The 21,320-nt window shown below is 49.6% G+C and overlaps 1 protein-coding gene across 1 annotated transcript in view; it reads left to right on the top strand.

Moving 5' to 3' along the window:
* The window catches only part of LOC135530240 (von Willebrand factor A domain-containing protein 7-like), a 24,040-nt gene extending 3,755 nt beyond the window's left edge, over positions 1 to 20,285 (top strand). Inside the window, 16 exon segments of the mRNA XM_064958597.1 lie at positions 2,223 to 2,286; positions 2,289 to 2,315; positions 2,866 to 2,997; positions 3,090 to 3,276; positions 5,987 to 6,156; positions 6,300 to 6,412; positions 6,547 to 6,663; positions 6,910 to 7,098; positions 7,336 to 7,468; positions 7,872 to 8,024; positions 11,447 to 11,539; positions 12,073 to 12,341; positions 12,643 to 12,776; positions 13,002 to 13,161; positions 16,620 to 16,919; positions 19,087 to 20,285. Of these exon segments, the coding sequence (XP_064814669.1) occupies positions 2,223 to 2,286; positions 2,289 to 2,315; positions 2,866 to 2,997; positions 3,090 to 3,276; positions 5,987 to 6,156; positions 6,300 to 6,412; positions 6,547 to 6,663; positions 6,910 to 7,098; positions 7,336 to 7,468; positions 7,872 to 8,024; positions 11,447 to 11,539; positions 12,073 to 12,341; positions 12,643 to 12,776; positions 13,002 to 13,161; positions 16,620 to 16,919; positions 19,087 to 19,488 (2,643 nt within the window). The 3' untranslated portion in view covers positions 19,489 to 20,285.
* The last annotated feature ends 1,035 nt before the right edge of the window (positions 20,286 to 21,320 follow it).

Here is a 21,320-nt window from a genome sequence, read left to right as displayed (position 1 = left end):
AGGTAGCTAGAGAGACACTGGGGAGAGGACTGTACACACTACAGGTAAGAGGAGAGACACTGGGGAGAGGACTACACACACTACAGGTAGCTAGAGAGACACTGGGGAGAGGACTGTACACACTACAGGTAAGAGGAGAGACACTGGGGAGAGGACTACACACACTACAGGTAGCTAGAGAGACACTGGGGAGAGGACTGTACACACTACAGGTAAATGTTTTGAGACACTGGGGAGAGGACCTCACACAGTGTTGGGCTAACAGGTTCCTAGAGAGACACTGGGGAGAGGACTCAAACTACAGGTAGCTAAGAGACACTGGGGAGAGGACTACAAATCACTCACTGCCCAGGTAACAATGACACTTCCCACTACAGGTAAGAGGAGAGACACTGGGGAGAGGACTCACACACTACAGGTAATTAAACACTTGGGAGAGGACTGCAAGACTACAGGTAGCTAGAAACACTGGGGAGAGTACTTTTTTTCACTACATAAGAGGAGAGAATTGAAAATATATGCAAACATTTCTGGTAGCTAGAGAGACACTGGGGAGAGGACTGTACACACTACAGGTAAGAGGAGAGAGACACTGGGGAGAGGACTGTACACACTACAGGTAAGAGGAGAGAGACACTGGGGAGAGGACTACACACACTACAGGTAAGAGGAGAGAGAGGGGGAGGGGGGTGAAAGAGGGGATATGCAAACATTTCTGGTAGCTAGAGAGACACTGGGGAGAGGACTGTAAACACTACAGGTAGCTAGAGAGACACTGGGGAGAGGACTGTACACACTACAGGTAGCTAGAGAGACACTGGGGAGAGGACTGTACACACTACAACTCTTTTCTAGTGCTCCTAAATGTTTTGTTGTGCTCCTAACTTGTGTATGGCGCTGTAGGTAGCCTCGCGGTTATAGTGTTGGGCGAGTAACCAAAATGTTGTTGGATCAAATCCTTCAGCTAAAAAGGTACAAATCTGTCTCTCTGCCCCTGAACAATGTTCCCCAGTAGGCCATCATTGTAATTAAAAAATTGTTCTTAAGACTTGCCTAGTAAAATGAAAGTTAAAAACATTTTTTTTTCAAATAAATTAAGAATTAAAATAACAAATGTTTTTGTTGCACCAGTGTGATTAGAGACCTGTCTGCAGGTAAGGGGGATAGGGAGGAGGAGTGGGAGAGGGAGAGAGAGAGTGGAGAGGGAGGAGAGAGGAGAGTGGGAGAGGGAGGAGAGGAGAGAGAGGAGAGAGAAGAGGGGAAGAGTGAGGAGTGGGAGAAGGAGGGAGGAGTGGGAGAGGGAGAGAGAGGCGTGGGAGAGGGAGGGAGAGGAGTGGGAGAGGGAGGAGAGAGAGGAGAGGGAGAGAGGGGAGTGGGAGAGGGAGGGAGAGGAGTGGAAGTGGGATAGGGAGGAGTGGGAGAGGGAGGAGAGAGAGGAGAGGGAGAGAGGAGAGTGGGAGAGGGAGAGAGAGAGGAGAGAAGGAGAGAGAATGAGGAAGAGGGAGGAGTGGGAGAGGGATGGAGAGGAGTGGGAGAGGGAGGGAGAGGAGTGGGAGAGGGAGGAGAGAGAGGAGAGGGAGAGAGGGGGGAGTGGGCGAGGGAGGGAGAGGAGTGGGAGAGGGAGGAGAGAGGAGAGGGAGAGAGGGGAGTGGGAGAGGGAGAGGGAGGAGTGGGAGTGGGAGAGAGGAGTGGGAGTGGGAGAGAGAGAGGAGAGGGAGAGAAGGAAGTGGGAGAGGGAGAGGGAGGAGAGAGTGGTGAGGGAGAGGGAGGAGAGAGTGGTGAGCGAGAGGGAGAGGGAGGAGAGAGTGGAGAGAGAGAGGGAGGAGAGAGTGGTGAGGGAGAGGGAGGAGAGAGTGGTGAGGGAGAGGGAGGAGATTGTGGAGAGGGAGAGGGAGGAGTGGGAGAGGGAGGAGAGAGGAGAGGGAGAGGGAGGAGAGAGTGGAGAGGGAGAGAGATGAGTGGGAAAGGGGGTGGAAGGGAAAGAGGGAGAAAGTCTGAACTTCCAGGAATGAAGGGAGATCAGGTAAGGAATAAAAGGATTGAGGAAGATGGGGGGGGACATCTGTCTCACCTCATCTCTCATTTCATATTTCACCTTGGCTCAAGTGTTACCATCTGAACCCAGTTATCTTCTGTCTAGAGGTGTCTGTAAGAGGGAATTAGATAGATGGCTTTCCCTCAGACACAGACTTGGTATATAATACATGCTTGTGTTTTGTCAGGACTTCTACAGCCACAGTAACTGGGTGGACCTGGGATACACTGAACCCTACGCCAACCTGATCCGCCCGATCTCCCACTGGAAAACCTGGCAGGTAGGGAGGGCTTGAGTTAATGTAGCAACGAGGACAGCTAGGCATGGGATCCAACTGGACGGATGTAGGTAGGGCAGGGAAGGAGAGAGGGTGGTAGGGCAGGGAAGGAAGGAGGGAGGGGGTGGTAGGGCAGGGAAGGAAGGGGGAAGGAGGGGGGGTGGTATTGCAGGAGGGAAGGAGGGAGGCGTGCTTGGAATGTTAGAGAAAAGTACGATAGCAGATTAAAAAGGAGAGACGAAGAGAGAAATCTGCTGCTACCTCTGGCTTCTTGCGAAAGTGAGGTCATTAATTGTTTACAGGGAGTCTAAAGGGCAGACAGAAAGGGACACAAACACATATAATCTCCTATGTTCAACAGAGCGAGATAAAGCTGAAGAGTCTGAGGGAATTATGGGTAAGAGAAAGGACCACCACGCCCATTTAGGGTTTAGGAGAGTGTGTGTGTGTGTGTGGGGGGGGGGGGGTTAATGATTTGTGGTGGTAAATGATGTTCCTTGACAATTTAGTTAACTGTTATTTTATAAGAAAACATTGTGATTTGGTTCGGTAGATGTCAGCACCCCGACCTGCAGTGACTGTGTCAGTGGGGGGTTCTGTTCCAACTCCATCCTGCCTAACATCCTTAATGAGAAGAAACTCACCTCTGGGTACATGGGGATCTTCTCCACAGCTAAGCCTAAAGGTATACACACACACACACACACACACACACTACCTTCCCCAGATACCCACACACTCTCTGTATAACACCCATCATCACCTCTCCTCCCCCAGGTAAGTGTAGTCATGGCGGTGCAGCTGACCTGACCAGCTCTGAGGTTCCTCGCGGGGGCATCAGCAAGGATGAGCGTCGCTCTGACAACGTGGCCCTGCACACTGCTGCTGTCACCGTGGCAACGACCGCAACCCTCCAGCTGCTAGACGACATCCGGGGAGCCGCCGGTGACAACAACTACCTACGGTACGGAGAGGGTGGAGGGGGTGAAGGGGGTGGAGGGGTGAAGGGGAAGAGAGGGGTAGAGGCTGGTGAAGGGAGAGGGGTAGAGGGGAGTGAAGGGGAGGGAGGGGGTAGAGGAGGGTGAAGGGGGAGAGGAGAGAGGGGTGAAGGAGGGAGAGGGGGTGAAGGGGAAGAGAGGGGTAGAGGGGGTGAAGGAGAGGAGAGGGGTAGAGGGGGGTGAAGGGGAGGAGAGGGGGTGAAGGGGAAGAGAGGGGTAGAGGGGGGTGAAGGAGAGGAGAGGGGTAGAGGGGGGTGAAGGGGAGGAGAGGGGTAGAGGGGAGTGAAGGGGAGGAAAGGGGGTGAAGGGGAAGAGAGGGGTAGAGGGGGTGAAGGAGAGGAGAGGGGTAGAGGGGGGTGAAGGGGAGGAGAGGGGGTGAAGGGGAAGAGAGGGGTAGAGGGGGTGAAGGAGGGGGGTAGAGGGGGTGAAGGGGAGGAGGGGGGTAGAGGGGAGTGAAGGGGGAGGAGAGGGGTAGAGGTGGGTGAAGGGGAGGAGAGGAGTAGGGGGTGAAGGAGGGGGGGTGAAGGGGAAGAGAGGGGTGAAGGGGAGTGAAGGGGAGGGAGGGGGTGAAGGGGAAGAGAGGGGTAGAGGGGGTGAAGGAGGGGAGAGGGGGAGAGGGGGTGAAGGGGAGGAGAGGGGGTGAAGGGGAAGAGGGGGTAGAGGGGGTGAAGGGGGGAGGGGGGGTAAAGGGGAAGGAGGGGGTAGAAGGGGGAGAGGGGTAGAGGGGAGGTGAAGGGGAGGGAGGGGGTGAAGGGGAAGAGAGGGGTAGAGGGGGGTGAAGGAAAGGAGAGGGGTAGAGGGAGGGGAGGAGGGGGGGGGGTGAAGGGGAGGGGGAGAAGGGGGAGGGGGGAGTAGAAGGGGGGTAGAGGGGGTGAAGGGGAGGAGAGGGGGTAGAGGGGGGAGAGGGGGGAGAGGGGTAGAGGGGGGGAGAGGGGTGAAGGGGGAGGAGAGGGGGTGAAGGGGGTAAGGGGGGAGAGAGGGGGTAGAGGGGGGGGGGAGAGGGGAGGGAGAGGGGTAGAGGGGGAGGGGGAGGAGAGGGGTAGAGGGGGGAGGGGGGAGAGGGGGAGAAGGGGGGAGGGGGTAGAGGGGGTGGGGGAGGGGAGAGGGGGAAATACCCAGAGGGGTTGAGGGGGAGAAGGGGAGGAGAGGGGTAGAGGGGGAGGTGGGGAGGAGAGGGGTAGAGGGGGGAGAAGGGGAGAGGGGTAGAGGGGGGTGAAGGGGAGGAGAGGAGGTGAAGGGGAAGAGAGGGGTAGAGGGGGTTGAAGGGGAGGAGAGGAGGTGAAGGGGAAGAGAGGGGTAGAGGGGGGTGAAGGGGAAGAGAGGGGTAGAGGGGGTTGAAGGGGAGGAGAGGGGTAGAGGGGGGTGAAGGGGAGGAGAGGGGGTGAAGGGGAAGAGAGGGGTAGAGGCTGGTGAAGGGGAGGAGAGGGGTAGAGGGGAGTGAAGGGGAGGAGAGGGGTAGAGGAGGGTGAAGGGGAGGAGAGGAGTAGAGGGGTGAAGGAGAGGAGAGGGGGTGAAGGGGAAGAGAGGGGTAGAGGGGGGTGAAGGAGAGGAGAGAGGGGTAGAGGGGGGTGAAGGGGAGGAGAGGGGGTGAAGGGGAAGAGAGGGGTAGAGGGGGGTGAAGGAGAGGAGAGGGGTAGAGGGGGGTGAAGGGGAGGAGAGGGGTAGAGGGGAGTGAAGGGGAGGAAGGGGGTGAAGGGGAAGAAGGGGTAGAGGGGGTGAAGGGGATCCTTGAAGGGGAAGAGAGGGGTAGAGGGGGTGAAGGAGAGGAGAGGGGTCATGAAGGGGAGGAGAGGGGTAGAGGGAGTGAAGGGGAGGAGAGGGGTAGAGGGGTGAAGGAGAGGAGAGGGGTAGATGAAGGGGAAGAGAGGGGTAGAGGGGAGTGAAGGGGAGGAGAGGGGTGAAGGGGAAGAGAGGGGTAGAGGGGGTGAAGGAGAGGAGAGGGTAGAGGGGGTGAACCCAGGAGTGAAGGGGAAGAGAGGGGTAGAGGGGGTGAAGGGGAGGAGAGGGGGTAAAGGGGAAGAGAGGGGTAGAGGGGGTGAAGGAGAGGAGAGGGGTAGAGGGAGGTGAAGGGGAGGGGAGGGGGTAAAGGGGAAGAGAGGGGTAGAGGGGGGGGGAAGGAGAGGGGGGTGAGGAGAGGGGTGATGGAGAGGGGTGTGGGGGGTGAAGGAGAGGAGAGGGGTAAGGGGGAGAAGGGGAGGAGGAGGGGTCAGGAAGGGGTGGTTAGTGGGGAGGAGAGGGGTCAGGGGGGAGAAGGGGAGAGGGGTAGTGAAGGGGAGGAGAGGAGGTGAAGGGGAAGAGAGGGGTTTGAAGTGGGAGGAGAGGAGGTGAAGGGGAAGAGAGGGGTGTGTAGAGGGGGTTCGGGGAAGAGAGGGGTAGAGGGGGTGATAGGAACGACAAACCCTGATGAAGGGGAGGAGAGGGGTTATGAAGGGGAACAGAGATAGAGGGGGGTGAAACTCAAAGCTGAGGGGGTGAAGGGGAAGGAGACCTTCCTGAGGGGATGGGGTAGAGGGGTAGAGAAGGGGGTGAAGAGAGGGGTAGAAGTCTACAGGGGAGGGGGGGTAGAGAGGGGTAGTACAGGGGTAGAGGGGGAGAAGGGCAGGAGTGGAGGGGAAGAGGGAAATACCCATGTTGAAGTTACTCACAATCTCTCTCATCTCTCTCTCTCTCCCACAGCTTCATGGGCATAGCGCGATCAGCAGTGGTTGCTTTTGTGATCGACACCACGGGGAGCATGAAGGATGACATCCTTGAAGCCAAGAGAGTCGTCAATGAGATCATCGACAGCAAAAAGGGAACGCAGGACGAGCCCTCCCAGTACATCCTGGTCCCATTCAACGACCCAAGTAAAGCTGGCGTTACACTCCACCAAGCATTCTCCTTAGCAAAACATCACTGACAAACTCTGGCATTCACCAAAATGCCTGTGTGATGTGTGGTTAAGTCAGGAAGTGGTTAGTGATCAGTGTGTGTTTGTGTGTGTGTGTAGAGTTCGGACCCCTGATAAGAACGACAAACCCTGATGTTATGAAAACAGAGATCGCTAAACTCAAAGCTGATGGGGGCGGAGACCTCCCTGAGATGTGCTTATCAGGTCTACAGGTACAGTGATTGACATGGCTATATTCCAATCAGCTTTCAGATATAGTCTCATTCTTTGTTTATAGTGCACCTGACAATAAATAAAGACACTAAGCATTCTCTCTCTCTCTCTCTCTATCTCTCTCTCTCTCCAGTTGGCGCTGACCGGTGCCCCTGCGTCGTCCCACATCTATGTTTTCACAGATGCCGTTGCCAAGGACATTGCGTTAAGGGACACCATCTTGGCCCTGATCAGGAGCACCAAGTCAGCTGTGAGCACTTCCTCAAACACCTCCTCAAACACTTCCTGTTTTAGAAGAAACCATGTCCTGCAGTTCAGGATCTTGTTAATTAGAGCACACAGTAGCAAAACGCAGCAAAATGTTTTCCAACGGCAAACAATAACAAGCCATTCTTATTGGACAAGTAGTCATTGCCTTTTTTCTTTCTTTCTTCGTTTGGTGCCTAATGAATACGACCAGGCAAACTCTCTCAAACACACCTATGTGTCTCTCCAGGTGTCTTTCTTCATGACTGGTGATGGTGCTGGTGCTAGAAGGAGGAGAAGTGGAGTAGAGTCCAGGGCAGCTACATTCGAGACCTACAAGGACCTGGCGCTGGCGTCTGGTGGTCAGGCCATTGGAGTCACCAAGGAAAATCTGCCCCAGGCCACTGACGTCATCATCGACTCCTCCACCTCCGCTCTGGTGAGTCAACACTGGTGGCCATTTTGATTTGGATCAGTAGTTGATTTGGAATAATTCAAAACTTGATCAATTAAAAAACACATGCTTGATAAATAATGAATTTTAGAAATGCCTAGACATAATTGTTATATCTATGAAAATTAAATCCTCCAAGTTACAAAAAACTAAACATACCATTTCTATCCTCCTCTCTCATTCTGTCCTCCTCCTCCTCCTCCTCCTCCTCCTCCTCCTCAGGTGACAGTCCTACAGCGAGCGAGGAACCCAGGCAAAGCTGAGACATTCTCCTTCCTGCTGGACGAGTCTCTGAACAACATCACCATCTACATCACTGGAAAGTCCCTCACCTTCACCCTGAAGAACCCTGCAGGTAAGAACCTCAAACATCCCTGGATAGTCCCTCACCTTCACCCTGAAGAACCCTGCAGGTGGGAACCTCCAACACCTACACACTGATCTAATATCAGTTTTCAGGTAAAGGTTCACCTAACTGAATAGGATGACATTTCCCCTAGACACTGATCTAATATCAGTTTTCAGGTAAAGGTTCACCTAACTGAATAGGATGACATTTCCCCTAGACACTGATCTATGGTTAGTTTTCCCTCCTTAATGGTTACAGTTGACCTGTTTTGCGTGTTTACGTATGTAGCGATCTTAATGTTTTTAAGGCACAAAGCATATTTCAACAAGGTATCATGAACCAGGTATATCCCATTGACAGTATGTTTGACTGTCATCCTATTTGACTGTCACCCTCCTTGCCCCTACAGGTGTGACCCAGAAACAGAACGAGGCCAACGGGGAACTGGGGACTGTCCAGACGGTGGGAAACCTCTTCCGGGTCCGTCTGGCCTCCAACAAACAGACAGGATTATGGGAAATCAGCATGAACTCCAACCAGCCCTACACACTGAAGGTCACTGGTGGGTTACCATAGAGATACGTCTGTTCTATTAAATATGTGTGTTATGCTCACGCTCAACACTAGATAGCAGCCTGGATACACACAGAGCCCAGACCTGGGTTTAAATAATCCATTCAAATGTGTCACATGCACCAAATAAACTCAAAAAAGAAATGTCAATTTTTCAGGACCCTGTCTTTCAAAGATAATTCGTAAAAATCCAAATAACATCACAGATCTTCACTGTAGAGGGTTTAAGCACTGTTTCCCATGCTTGTTCAATGAACCATAAACAATTAATGAACATGCACCTGTGGAACGGTCGTTAAGACACTAACAGCTTACAGACGGTAGGCAATTAAGGTCACAGTTATGAAAATTTAGGACACTACAGAGGCCTTTCAACTGACTCAGAAGAAAGATGCCCAGGGTCCCTGCTCATCTGTGCGAACGTGCCTTAGGACTGCAGATGTGGCCAGGGCAATAAATTGCAATGTCCGTACTGTGAGACGCCTAAAACAGCATTACAGGGAGACAGGGCGGACAGCTGATCGTCATTGCAGTGGCAGACCAAGTGTAACAACACCTGCACAGGATCGGTACATCCGAACATCACACATGCGGGACAGATACAGGATGGCAACAACAACTGCCCGAGTTACACCAGGAACACACAATCCCTCCATCAGTGCTCAAACTGTTCGTAATAGGCTGAGAGAGAATGGACTGAGGGCTTGCAGGCCTGTTGTAAGGCAGGTCCAGACATCACATCACCGTCAGCAACGTCGCCTATGGGCACAAACCCATCGTCGCTGGACCAGACTGAGGACTGGCAAAAAGTGCTCTTCACTGATGAGTCACGGTTTTGTCTCACCAGGGATGATGGTCGGATTCACATCTTTCGTCAAAGGAATGAGCAGTGTACTCTGGAGCGTGATCGATTTGGAGTTGGAGGGGAAGTGGTTTGGGGAAGTGTGTCACAGCATCATCGGACTGAGCTTGTTGTCATTGCAGGCAATCTCAACGCTGTGCGTTACAGGGAAGACATCCTCCTCACTCATGTGGTACCCTTCTTGCAGGCTCATCCTGACATGACCCTCCAGCATGATAATTTCACCAGCCATACTAGTCGTTCTTCGCGTGATTTCCTGCAAGACAGGAATGTCAGTGTTCTGCCATGGCCAGCGAAGAGCCGGGTCTCAATTCCATTGAGAAGTCTGGGACCTGTTGGATCGGAGGGTGAGGGCTTGGGCATTCCCCCCAGAAATGTCCGGGAACTTACAGGTGCCTTGATGGAAGAGTGGGGTAACATCTCACAGCAAGTACTGGCAAATCTGGTGCAGTCCATGAGGAGGAGATGCACTGCAGTACTTAATGCAGCTGGTGGCCACACCAAATCCTGACAGTTCCTGTTGATTTTGACCCCCGCTTTGTTCAGGGACACATTGTTCCATTTCTGTTCCTCTGTGGAACTTGTTCAGTTTATGTCTCAGTTGTGGAGTCTTGATATCTTCATACAAATATTTACACATTAAGTTTGCTGACAATAAACACAGTTAACAGGGAGGACGTTTCTATTTTTGGAAGTTTACATACACATCAGCCAAATACGTTTAAACTCTGTTTTTCATAATTCCTGACATTTAATCCTAGCAAATATTCCCTGTCTTTGGTCAGTTAGGATCACCACTTTATTATAAGAATGTGAAATATCTGAATAACAGTAGAGAAAATTATTTATTTCAGCTTTTATTTCTTTCATCACATATCCAGTGGGTCAGAAGTTTACATTCACTCAATGAGTATTTGGTAGCAATGCCTTTAAATTGTTTAACTTGGGTAGAACGTTTTGGGTAGCCTTATACAAGCTTACCAAAATAAGTTGGGTGAATTTTGGCCCATTCCTTCTGACAGAGCTGGTGTAACTTAATCAGGTTTGTAAGCCTCCTTGCTGACACACGCTTTTCCAGTTCTGCCCACATTTTCTATGGGATTGAGGTCAGGGCTTTGTGATGGCAACTCCAATACATTGACTTTGTTGTCCTTAAGCCATTTTGCCACAACTTTGGAAGTATGCTTGGTGTCATTGTCCATTTGGAAGACCCATTTGTGACCAAGCTTTAACTTCCTGCCTGATGTCTTGAGATGTTGCTTCCATATAGCCACATAATTTTCCGGCCTCATGATGCCATCTATTTTCCTCGTGATGCCATCTATTTTGTGAAGTGCACCAGTACCTCCTGCAGTAAAGCACCCCCACAACATGATGCTGCCACCTCCGTGCTTTACGGTTGGGATGGTGTTCTTCGGCTTGCAAGAATCACCTTTTTTCCTCCAAACATAACGATGGTCATTATGGCCAAACAGTTTGATTTTTGTTTCATCAGACCAGAAGATATTTCTCCAAAAAGTATGATTTTTGTCCCCATGTGCAGTTGCAAACCATAGTCTGCCTTTTTTATGGCGTTTTTTGAGCAGTGGCTTCTTCCTTGCTGAGCGGCCTTTCAGGTTATATCGATATAGAACTTGTTTTACTGTGGATATAGATACTTTTGTACCTGTTTTCTCCAGCATCTTCATGGTCCCATGGTGGTCTGCGTGGTCCCATGGTGTTTATACTTGCGTACTATTGTTTGTACAGATGAACGTGGTACCTTTAGGCATTTGGAAATTGCTCACAAGGATGAACCAGACTTGTGGAGGTCTAGAATTGTTTTTCTGAGGTCTTGGCTGATTTCTTTTGATTTTCCCATAATGTCAAGCAAAGAAGTGCTGAGTTTGAAGGTAGGCTTTGAAATACATCCACAGGTACACCTCCAAATGACTCAAATGACGTCAGTTAGCCCATCAGAAGCTTCTAGGGCCATGACATATTTTTCTGGAATTTTCCAAGCTGTTTAAAGGCATAGTTAACTTAGTGTCAACTTCTGACCCACTGGAATTGTGATACAGTGAATTATAAGTGAAAAAATCTGTCTGTAAACAATTGTTGGAAAATGACTTGTGTCATGCACAAAGTAGATAACCAACTTGCCAAATCTATAGTTTGTTAACAAGAAATTTGTGGAGTGGTTAAAAAACAAGTTTTAGTGACTCCAACCTAAGTGTATGTACACTTCAGACTTCAAATGTATGCTATGTTTGATATAGTTACATAAGACAGAAGATTTCTTAATGCAAAAACACAAAAGGAGGATGGATGTTTGGTCGTGGTGGATGGGTGGGTGTATTACGCAAACGTCTAGCATCCCAAAGGTTGCTTGTTAATAACTCACCAGAACAATTTGAGCAACTTGAGTGTGTGTGTGTGTGTGTGTGTGTGTGTGTGTGTGTGTGTGTGTGTGTGTGTGTGTGTGTGTGTGTGTGTGTGTGTGTGTGTGTGTGTGTGTGTGTGTGTGTGTGTGTGTGTGTGTGTGTGTGTGTGTGTGTGTGTGTGTCCAGGTCAGAGTACCATTGCCTTCATTTATGACTTTGTGGAGACTTTCGAGGGACCTCACCCAGGATACGCCCTCATCTCTGGCCGTCCAAAAGCAGGTAAAACACTACAACATCCTCTTAAAATCATTACCATATCAAGCAGGTAATCTGTCAATCACAATTTTACTAAGGCGACATCATGGCGACATCATCTACATGAATGCAGCTGCCACTTCATTACAGCCGTTAGAGGCAGATGATCATTGTGCATGTTGTTTGTCTCACCGGCGAGAGGTTTTGCACTCATCACTGTATTCTCTATCAGAAAGTAGGCTGGCCCTCTTTGATGTTGTGTGGGTCGAAACAATGCATTCTGTTCATTTATAAAGCCTACTTCATCAAAGTCATAAAAAGCAGTTAATTGTTATTTGTAATAATTGATCTGAACCTAGAACAGTTACATAGCCACATAAAATAATTTATCTCTTCTCTCTCTCTCTCTCTCTCTCTCTCTCTCTCTTTTTCTCTCCCTATCCCTACACTCGTCCTCTTCTCAATCTCCCTTTTCTCTCCCTATCCCTACACTCGTCCTCCTCTCTCTCTCTCCCTCTCTTTCCCTCCTTTCCTCCTCTCTTTTCTCCTTCTCCCAGGTATGCCTGCCATGCTGTTGGTATCAGTGTTGGGCAGAAAGGGCCCAGCCTCTGTCAAGGTGGCCAACGTTGCCTTGGTGACCGTGTCAGGGTTAGAGGTTGTAGGCGGTACCCTGGAAGACATGGGCAATGGAGACTTCCTAGTTACGGTAACCAAGGTCCCTGTGGGGGAGTTTGTGGTGCTGTTGAACGGGACAGACGTGGTCTCCTCCACCGTGTTCCAGAGACAGTCCACCACTCAGATGTCCGTCTCCAAGGTTACCATCAAGGTAAGTTTCCATTGAAAAATGCCTTTTATTTGTAAATCGTGAAGGAGTTCATACTGCATGTTGGGATAGTGTCAGACAAAAACCATGGTCATCGACAATTATAGACCATATCAGAAAGAAAAACGTGACTGACTATTACTCCCTAAACATGTAGTACTGTGGGCCTACTTACAAATTACAACATGGACTTTCTAAGCACAGAAATGTGTCTCTGTAAATGAGCCAACAAACAAACTGCACATTCAAAAAAGTGGACCTCACAACAACTACACAACAGATCTTCTTGTTCTTGTCTTCTCAGGCCGTGGTGGACAGAAGCATGGAGCCTGGTAAACCCTTCACCCTTCCCTTCACCGTCATGACCGACGCCACTGGAGGCAGCTACAAAATCAGTGCCAGAAACGACAGAGACTTCAAAATGAACGTCCCCAGCAGGTCGGGATCAGGGCTGGAATATCCTGAGACTGGTCCCAGATCTGTTTGTATGGTCTTGCCCATTTCTGTGGTCATTGTTGCGTGACACATTGGTCGTAGAAGCAATTTAGGCACAAACAGATCTGGGACCAGGTTATCTGACTCAACATGACTAATTATTGTCCTCTCTTGGCATCACTTGTATTGACACTTAATGCTCACCCATTGCTGCTGCTAACTTAACAGCATCGCTGTGACCACCGGTGGAAACGCCACCGGTGACCTGACCATCACGGTGCCCGCCAACACACCCTCAGGAACAGACGTCACCCTGACCATCGAGGCTGTGGCCCCCGGGGCGTCCGACTCCAACTACGCCGTCCTGCGCCTCTCTGTCGTCACCAAGGTAACCTCAGATATGTAGATACATCTACACTGAGAGTAAAAAACATTAAGAACACCTGCTATTTCCAGGATATAGACTCACCAGATGAATCCAGGTGAAAGCTATGATCGCTTATTGATGTCACTTGTTAAATCCACTTCAATCAGTGTAGATGAAGGGGAGGAGACGGGTTAAAGAAGGACTTTTAAGCCCTGAGACATGGATCGTGTGTGTGTGTCATTCAGAGGGTGAAGACAAAATATTTAAGTGCCTATGAGTGGATTATGGTAGTAGGTGCCAGGCGCATTGGTTTGTGTCAAAAACTGCAATGCTGCTGGGTTTTTTGTACGCTCAACAGTTTCCCATGTGTATCAAGAATGGTCCACCACCCAAAGGACATCCAGCCAACTTGACACAACTGTGAGAAGCATTGGAGTCAACATGGGCCAGCATCCCTGTGGAAATCTTTCAACACCTTGTAGAGTACATGCCCCAACGAAATATGGCTGTTCTCAGGGCAAGGGGGGGTAATATTAGGAAGGTGTTCTGAATGTTTTGTACACTCAGTGTATATACAAATAGTTGTATTAGATACGCTAGAATGTGGATATATAAAGATACACTAGAGAGCTGACAGGCCTATAAGGTCCGTCTCCACTATATGGGCCAGTCTCCACTATATGGGCCCGTCTCCACTATATGGGCCCGTCTCCACTATATGGGTCCGTCTCCACCACTATATGGGCCAGTCTCCACTATATGGGTCCGTCTCCACTATATGGGCCGTCTCCACTATATGGGCCCGTCTCCACTATATGGGCCGTCTCCACTATATGGCCCGTCTCCACTATATGGGCCCGTCTCCACTATATGGGCTCGTCTCCACTGTATGGGCCGTCTCCACTATATGGGCCCGTCTCCACTATATGGGCCCGTCTCCACTATATGGGCCGTCTCCACTATATGGGCCCGTCTCCACTATATGGGTCCGTCTCCACTATATGGGCCGTCTCCACTATATGGGCCACTATATGGGCCATCCGTCCATATGGGCCTCTCCACTGGGTCCGTCCACTATATGGGCCCATCTCCACTATATGGGCCGTCTCCACTGTATGGGCCGTCTCCACTATATGGGCCCGTCTCCACTGTATGGGCCGTCTCCACTGTATGGGCCGTCTCCACTATATGGGTCCGTCTCCACTATATGGGCTCGTCTCCACTATATGGGCTCGTCTCCACTATATGGGCTCGTCTCCACTATATGGGCTCGTCTCCACGATATGGGCCGTCTCCACTGTATGGGCCGTCTCCACTATATGGGCTCGTCTCCACTGTATGGGCCGTCTCCACTATATGGGCCCGTCTCCACTATATGGGTCCGTCTCCACTATATGGGCCGTCTCCACTGTATGGGCCGTCTCCACTATATGGGCTCGTCTCCACTGTATGGGCCGTCTCCACTATATGGGCCCGTCTCCACTATATGGGCCCGTCTCCACTGTATGGGCCGTCTCCACTGTATGGGCCGTCTCCACTATATGGGCTCGTCTCCACTATATGGGCCGTCTCCACTGTATGGGCCTTCTCCTCCACTATATGGGTCTCTCCACTATGGGCCGTCTCCACTATATGGGCCCGTCTCCACTATATGGGCTCGTCTCCACTATATGGGCCGTCTCCACTATATGGGCCACTCGTTCCACTATATGGGCCGTCTCCACTATATGGGCCGTCTCCACTATATGGGCCGTCTCCACTATATGGGTCCGTCTCCACTATATGGGCCGTCTCCACTATATGGGCCCGTCTCCACTATATGGGCCGTCTCCACGATATGGGCCCGTCTCCACTATATGGGCCGGGCCGTCTCCACTATATGGGCTCTCCACTGGGCCGTCTCCACTATATGGGCCCGTCTCCACTATATGGGTCCGTCTCCACTATATGGGCCCGTCTCCACTATATGGGTCCGTCTCCACTATATGGGCCCGTCTCCACTATATGGGTCCGTCTCCACTATATGGGCTCGTCTCCACTATATGGGCTCCCCACTATATGGGCTTGTCTCCACTATATGGGCTCGTCTCCACTATATGGGCCATCTCCACTCTATGGGCCATCTCCTATCTATGGGCCTTCTCCTCTCTATGGGCCCGTCTCCACTGTATGGGCCCGTCTCCACCATATGGGCCATCTCCACCGTATGGGCCCGTCTCCACCGTATGGGCCCGTCTCCACTATATGGGCCCGTCTCCACTACATGGGCTCGTCTCCACTATATGGGCTCCCCACTATATGGGCCATCTCCTCTCTATGGGCCTTCTCCTCTCTATGGGCCATCTCCACTATATGGGCCCGTCTCCACGATATGGGCTCGTCTCCAGTATATGGGCCATCTCCACTCTATGGGCCATCTCCACTCTATGGGCCATCTCCACTCTATGGGCCATCTCCACTCTATGGGCCATCTCCTCTCTATGGGCCATCTCCACTCTATGGGCCATCTCCACTCTATGGGCCATCTCCACTCTATGGGCCATCTCCTCTCTATGGGCCATCTCCTCTCTATGGGCCATCTCCACTATATGGGCTTGTCTCCACTATATGGGCTCGTCTCCACTATATGGGCCCGTCTCCACTATATGGGCCGTCTCCACTATATGGGCTCGTCTCCACTATATGGGCTCGTCTCCACTATATGGGCTCGTCTCCACTATATGGGCTCGTCTCCACTATATGGGCCCGTCTCCACTATATGGGCCATCTCCACTCTATTGGCTCGTCTCCACTATATGGGCCAGTCTCCACTGTATGGGCCCGTCTCCACTGTATGTGCCCGTCTCCAATGTATGTGCCCGTCTCCACCATATGGGCTCGTCTCCACCGTATGGGCCCGTCTCCACTGTATGGGCCCGTCTCCACTGTATGGGCCCGTCTCCACTGTATGGCCCGTCTCCACTGTATGGGCCCGTCTCCAATGTATGTGCCCGTCTCCACTGTATGGGCCCGTCTCCACTGTATGTGCCCGTCTCCACCATATGGGCCCGTCTCCACTGTATGGGCCCGTCTCCAATGTATGGGCTCGTCTCCACCGTATGGGCCCGTCTCCACCCTATGGGCCATCTCCACTGTATGGGCCCGTCTCCACTATATGGGCCCGTCTCCACTATATGGGCCCGTCTCCACTATATGGGCTCGTCTCCACTGTATGGGCCCGTCTCCACTATATGGGCCCGTCTCCACTGTATGGGCCCGTCTCCTCTATATGGGCCATCTCCACTATATGGGCCGTCTCCACTATATGGGCCCGTCTCCACTGTATGGGCCCGTCTCCACTATATGGGCCATCTCCACTGTATGGGCCCGTCTCCACTGTATGGGCCCGTCCACTTCTAAATAGCCTCCTTTCCTCATCTCTTCTCCCTCTTCACCATGATTACTCACTCTCTCACTCTCTCTCTCTCTCTTTTCTGCAGGTGACAGATTTCACCCCTCCCCAGTGTGAGGTAGTCAGTGTCTCATCGGTCGACTGCCCAGCTGACCCAGCATTCTGCAGCTCCGCCTTCTGGCAGCTCTCTGCCAACATGACCGACGGCGTCAATGGCACAGGCATCGCCAGCCTCACACACCGCCAGGGAGTGGGCAGCCTCACCCACACGGACCTGAAGCAGGCGGTTGTTGCTGCAGCGTTCAACGCTTCGTGCTGTTCTCTGACAGTAGAGCTGGTGGCGTTGGACAAAGCCATGAATGTCGGCACCTGTCTATACACCACCAAGGTAATCTGGCATCACAGGAGGCTGTTGAGGGGAGGACGGCTCATAACAGTGGCTGAAATTGAGTGAATGGAATGTTATCAAACACATGGAAACCATAGAAACCATGTGTTTGATACCGTTCCAGCCATTACTATGAGCCGTCCTCCCCAATTAAGGAGCCACCTGGGGGTGTGGTTCAATGTGGGTGTGTTATGTTCGCTATATCGTATCCTGACAGCAATTGTTGTTTGTCCCTCGAGTCACAGTCCCAAACAGGCCACAGTACCTTTACATTGGGTGACGAATTGCTTAGCAACCGCGTGACGTGTTTGGTCAAGAATCCCGTGCACTGAGCGTAATCAAAGAGAAAGAGGTGAAGAGAGGGATAACTGGTCCCAAAATCTGTTTACTCTGGCAGGTGGCGGTTTTTGTTTTGTTCACTCACCAAATGAGGAGTTTTTGTATGGAGGTCAATAAGTGTTGAATTTGATTAACAGAAAATGTAATGGCTTATTTGCTACATGTGGCTTATTTGATCTACTCTAAGTTTTACAGTGATTAGTTTATGAGTGTACTGTTATAAGTAAGACATGTGACATCCCTGCAATTTTGAGAAAAAACACTTTGTATCGGAGTTGTGCCTGGTCGTCACAAGTTACCACAGCCACAAAGTCATAAACCCCGCCTATTTCTAACAATTTATCTTCTTAAAATAATATATCTTAACCTTAAGCACACTGCTAACCGTGCTAGTGTGCTGAAGTCCAACCTCGGAACATAAATGGAGGATCCAAAACCTGTAAAAGCCAGGTTCTTGACAGCCCGCCGTTCTGTTTCGTGGACAAAGAATCTCATTGTTAGGGCGGAGACATAAGCATCATCATATATCCATATCTCTGATGAAAGTTGTTTGATGCTAACCGTAGCTCACGAATGTGAAGATGTTTGAGTTGCAGAAAATTACAAGCCTTTTATTTAAAAAAATAAATAATTTAAAAACGAATTCTTTCAACATTGAAATTTGTGACAATAGATTGTTTTAGAACAATTCCAAAGCTCTGCATGCTAATGGTTCGATCGGCTGGGAAATAATTGTGCGGAAGCACAACTGGCACCTGTACTCTGTATAATTAGTGTCAACTGTGATTCGACTGAGCCTGGCAGTGGTCCCGTGTAGGATAGAGATTTGAAATCAAAACCCAACCCTCAGGTAAAAAGCCATGACCTCAATTACTCATCTCCGTTTTGATCAAAACTGACTCTATGACCAAAATGATCCTATTTACACTTTGTAGTCAATAGGCGAGTTCTATTGATCCAGGTTAATTCGACCAAAAAATAAATGATGAATAATAATTGTGAAGGTATGCAGGGCATGTGATTCTAACAGCTTGCTAAATCTAGATTTCAACTATGAAACAGAATGTGTCTTTGCAGGATACTTGTCCTGACTTTCCAGAACGCCTGATTCGCCTTGATTTTCTGATTGGCTGGATACAATTTTACAACATCCAATTATTTCAGATCTAGTAGAGTGCAAGTTTCATCATGGCGCTGACTGTGGCGACACGTTGGCACATTAGAATTATTAGAATATGCCAGATATGAGTAAATTCTTGCATTCTATCCATGCAGGCATTTGCAGGCTACCTGAGACATGAACCAGATAGGTGGGAGGGCAAACAGGCTGTCTGCAGTTCATTCATCAATTTCCCTAAATGGATAAACTCAACTACTTTATCATTTTAACCAACATTAGGTTTTTAGCAAAAAAGTTGTTGTAGGTGTGACGTCATTCTGTCCAGCTTTTTTTATTGGCAAGACCTTCAGTGGAAACTCACTGTAGCAGGCATCTATTTTCTATGCAAATTGTCAACAAAAGATATCTGGACAAGGCGTCATTGTAAATAAGAATTTGTTCCTAACTGACTTACCTAGTTAAATAATATGTAATAATATATATTGTTTAATAAAACATGTATTTGACTAATAGCGATGCCTTGTAGGCCATTTTCAACTAAGTAAGTCGTTTTTTGAGTTCAGCTCCTCTTTAAGAGTGTTGAAGCTCAGCCGCACAAGTACTCTGGTGGTCAGAGAAAGTACTACCAAATCTCTGGGCCAGAATTAGACTTATAGGACCCAAGTCTCTCTTTCTCCTCATCACTTAATCTCCCCCCCCCCATTGCAGGTGACAGATGTCACCCCTCCTCAGTGTGAGGTGGTCAGCGTCTCGGTGGTCGACTGCCCAGCTGACCCAGCAGCCTGCAGCTCCGCCTTCTGGCAGCTCTCTGCCAACCTGACAGACGGCGTCAATGGCACAGGCATCGCCAGCCTCACACACCTCCAGGGCGTAGGCAGCCTCACCCACACGGACCTGAAGCAGACGGTCGTTGCAGCAGCGTTCAACGCTTCGTGTTGCTCTCTGACAGTGGAGCTGGAGGCGGTGGACAGAGCCATGAATGTCGGCACCTGTCGGTTTTCCATCGTCCGCAACGCGGGACCGCCTTCCATCGCTCTGTCCCTCCCACTGTTGGTGTGTCTGCTGGTCTCTGCCTTCTTCACTACGTCCCTCAGAGACCTACTTATTTGATCTAATGCTGCATTCATAACCAAGTGGGAATCTGTCATTTAAACTTTGTGAAGTGCACATGCTTGGGAAACACTGATTTGGCTAATGGACAACCAGCTGCGACAACCATAAACACAAAGTACAGCCATCATGCTTGCCAACTAATTATAGTTTTCAAAAGCCATATTAGATTAGATAGATAAATAGATTGCTTTTAATAAGGTTTCGTTGCATTTAACTGCTGAAAATGCTGTTATCGAGTTAATTTCCTTAGCAGGTGACATCAGAGGTCAGCATTTGGGAGAAGTTGTAGCTCATGGGTGATAGACTAGTAATTACCAGTTGGAGGGGCGTTCAAGTGGATTTTCCTCTGTCTTATGTGGTAAATGCCACCTTCCCACTTGGTTATGGTAATATCGTAAGGCTCATGTGTTGACTGTCTTCCCGAAACTGCCTCTTAATGCTAACGGTTACGTTCCAGGTCGACCATATTGCAGACATTGCATTGCATCAACAACTGCTTTGCGTGATACATCATTGTCGCCGAAATGATGCATCAGATACGATGTGTGAAGCTGATATGTTGAACACCTATCCACGTGTGAACTCTGGCAGGCGTCTGCAAAGTAGTCAGCCTGAAACATGGCCAAAGCCACAATGAAAATGAATGTCTCTTTTGTAAAAAAAACTGCCAACAGTCTCTCTCTCTCTCTAGGCACTTTCTCAACGTGTTATTTGCACTGTAAGATGTTTTCATTTTTGTAGCATAATGTAAGTCTTTAGTTTACATCTGTCATGAATAAAACATCTCTGCTTTCCTACTGACTCTGTATTATAACAAGACAAATAACCTGAGGTAGTTTAGTAGCAATGTGAAACCGGTCTGATTTCACATATCAGTGAAACTAGATAGTGGTCAGTCTGCTTGACTAGACTAGTAGTTTAGTGCTCAGGACACAGTTTAGGACACAGTTTAGAGTAAATAATGCTTTGACTGCACACATCCCACCCCAAGGGAGCAGCAGCATAATTGGCATAATAAAGAAATCCCCATCAAAATCCATCTGTTTAAACTAAAGATATGTGTTTTTTGCATGGTCTGCTTGTCAATCTGCCGATGTCGCCATTCCTCATGTGTGATGGAAGGTAACACCTACAGGGGTGTTTTTCAGACCAGCAGACATCCCAAAAATCGGTCTTCTCACCAAAACATTTGTAGCGTCCAAACAGTTTGGGCTACAAACCAGTGGCGGTCCATGCCGTTGAAGACGAGATGGCCTTATTTCTATTACAACATATTTGATAACTGTCATTCATATTTCATTCACCCAGTTCATGTAACAGCGATAGGTTTAGGCTACTACGGTCGTGGCCAAAAGTTTTGAGAATGACACAAATATTAATTATCACAGTCTGCTGCCTCAGTTTGTATGTCGGCAATTTGCAAATACTCCAGAATGCTATGAAGAGTGATCAGATGAATGGCAATTAATTGCAAAGTCCCTCTTTGCCATGCAAATTAACTGAATCCCCAAAAACATTTCCACTGCATTTCTGCCCTGCCACAAAAGAACCAGCTGACATCATGTCAGTGATTCTCTTGTTAACACAGGTGTGAGTTTTGACTGGAGGACAAGGCTGTAGATCACTATGTCATGCTGATTGAGTTTTAATAACAGACTGGAAGCTTCAAAAGGGAGGGTGGTACTTGGAATCATTGTTCATCCTCTGTCAACCATGGTTACCTGCAAGGAAACATGTGCCGTCATTATTGCTTTGCACAAAAAGGGCTTCACAGGCAAGGATAATGCTGCCAGTAAGATTGCACCTGAATCAACCATTTATCGGATCAC

The sequence above is a fragment of the Oncorhynchus masou genome, unplaced genomic scaffold (genome assembly GCF_036934945.1).
Source record: "Oncorhynchus masou masou isolate Uvic2021 unplaced genomic scaffold, UVic_Omas_1.1 unplaced_scaffold_1297, whole genome shotgun sequence".
NCBI lineage: Eukaryota > Metazoa > Chordata > Actinopteri > Salmoniformes > Salmonidae > Oncorhynchus > Oncorhynchus masou.
Note: the sequence above shows the minus strand (reverse complement) of the source record. Positions and strands in the feature narration are given on the sequence as shown.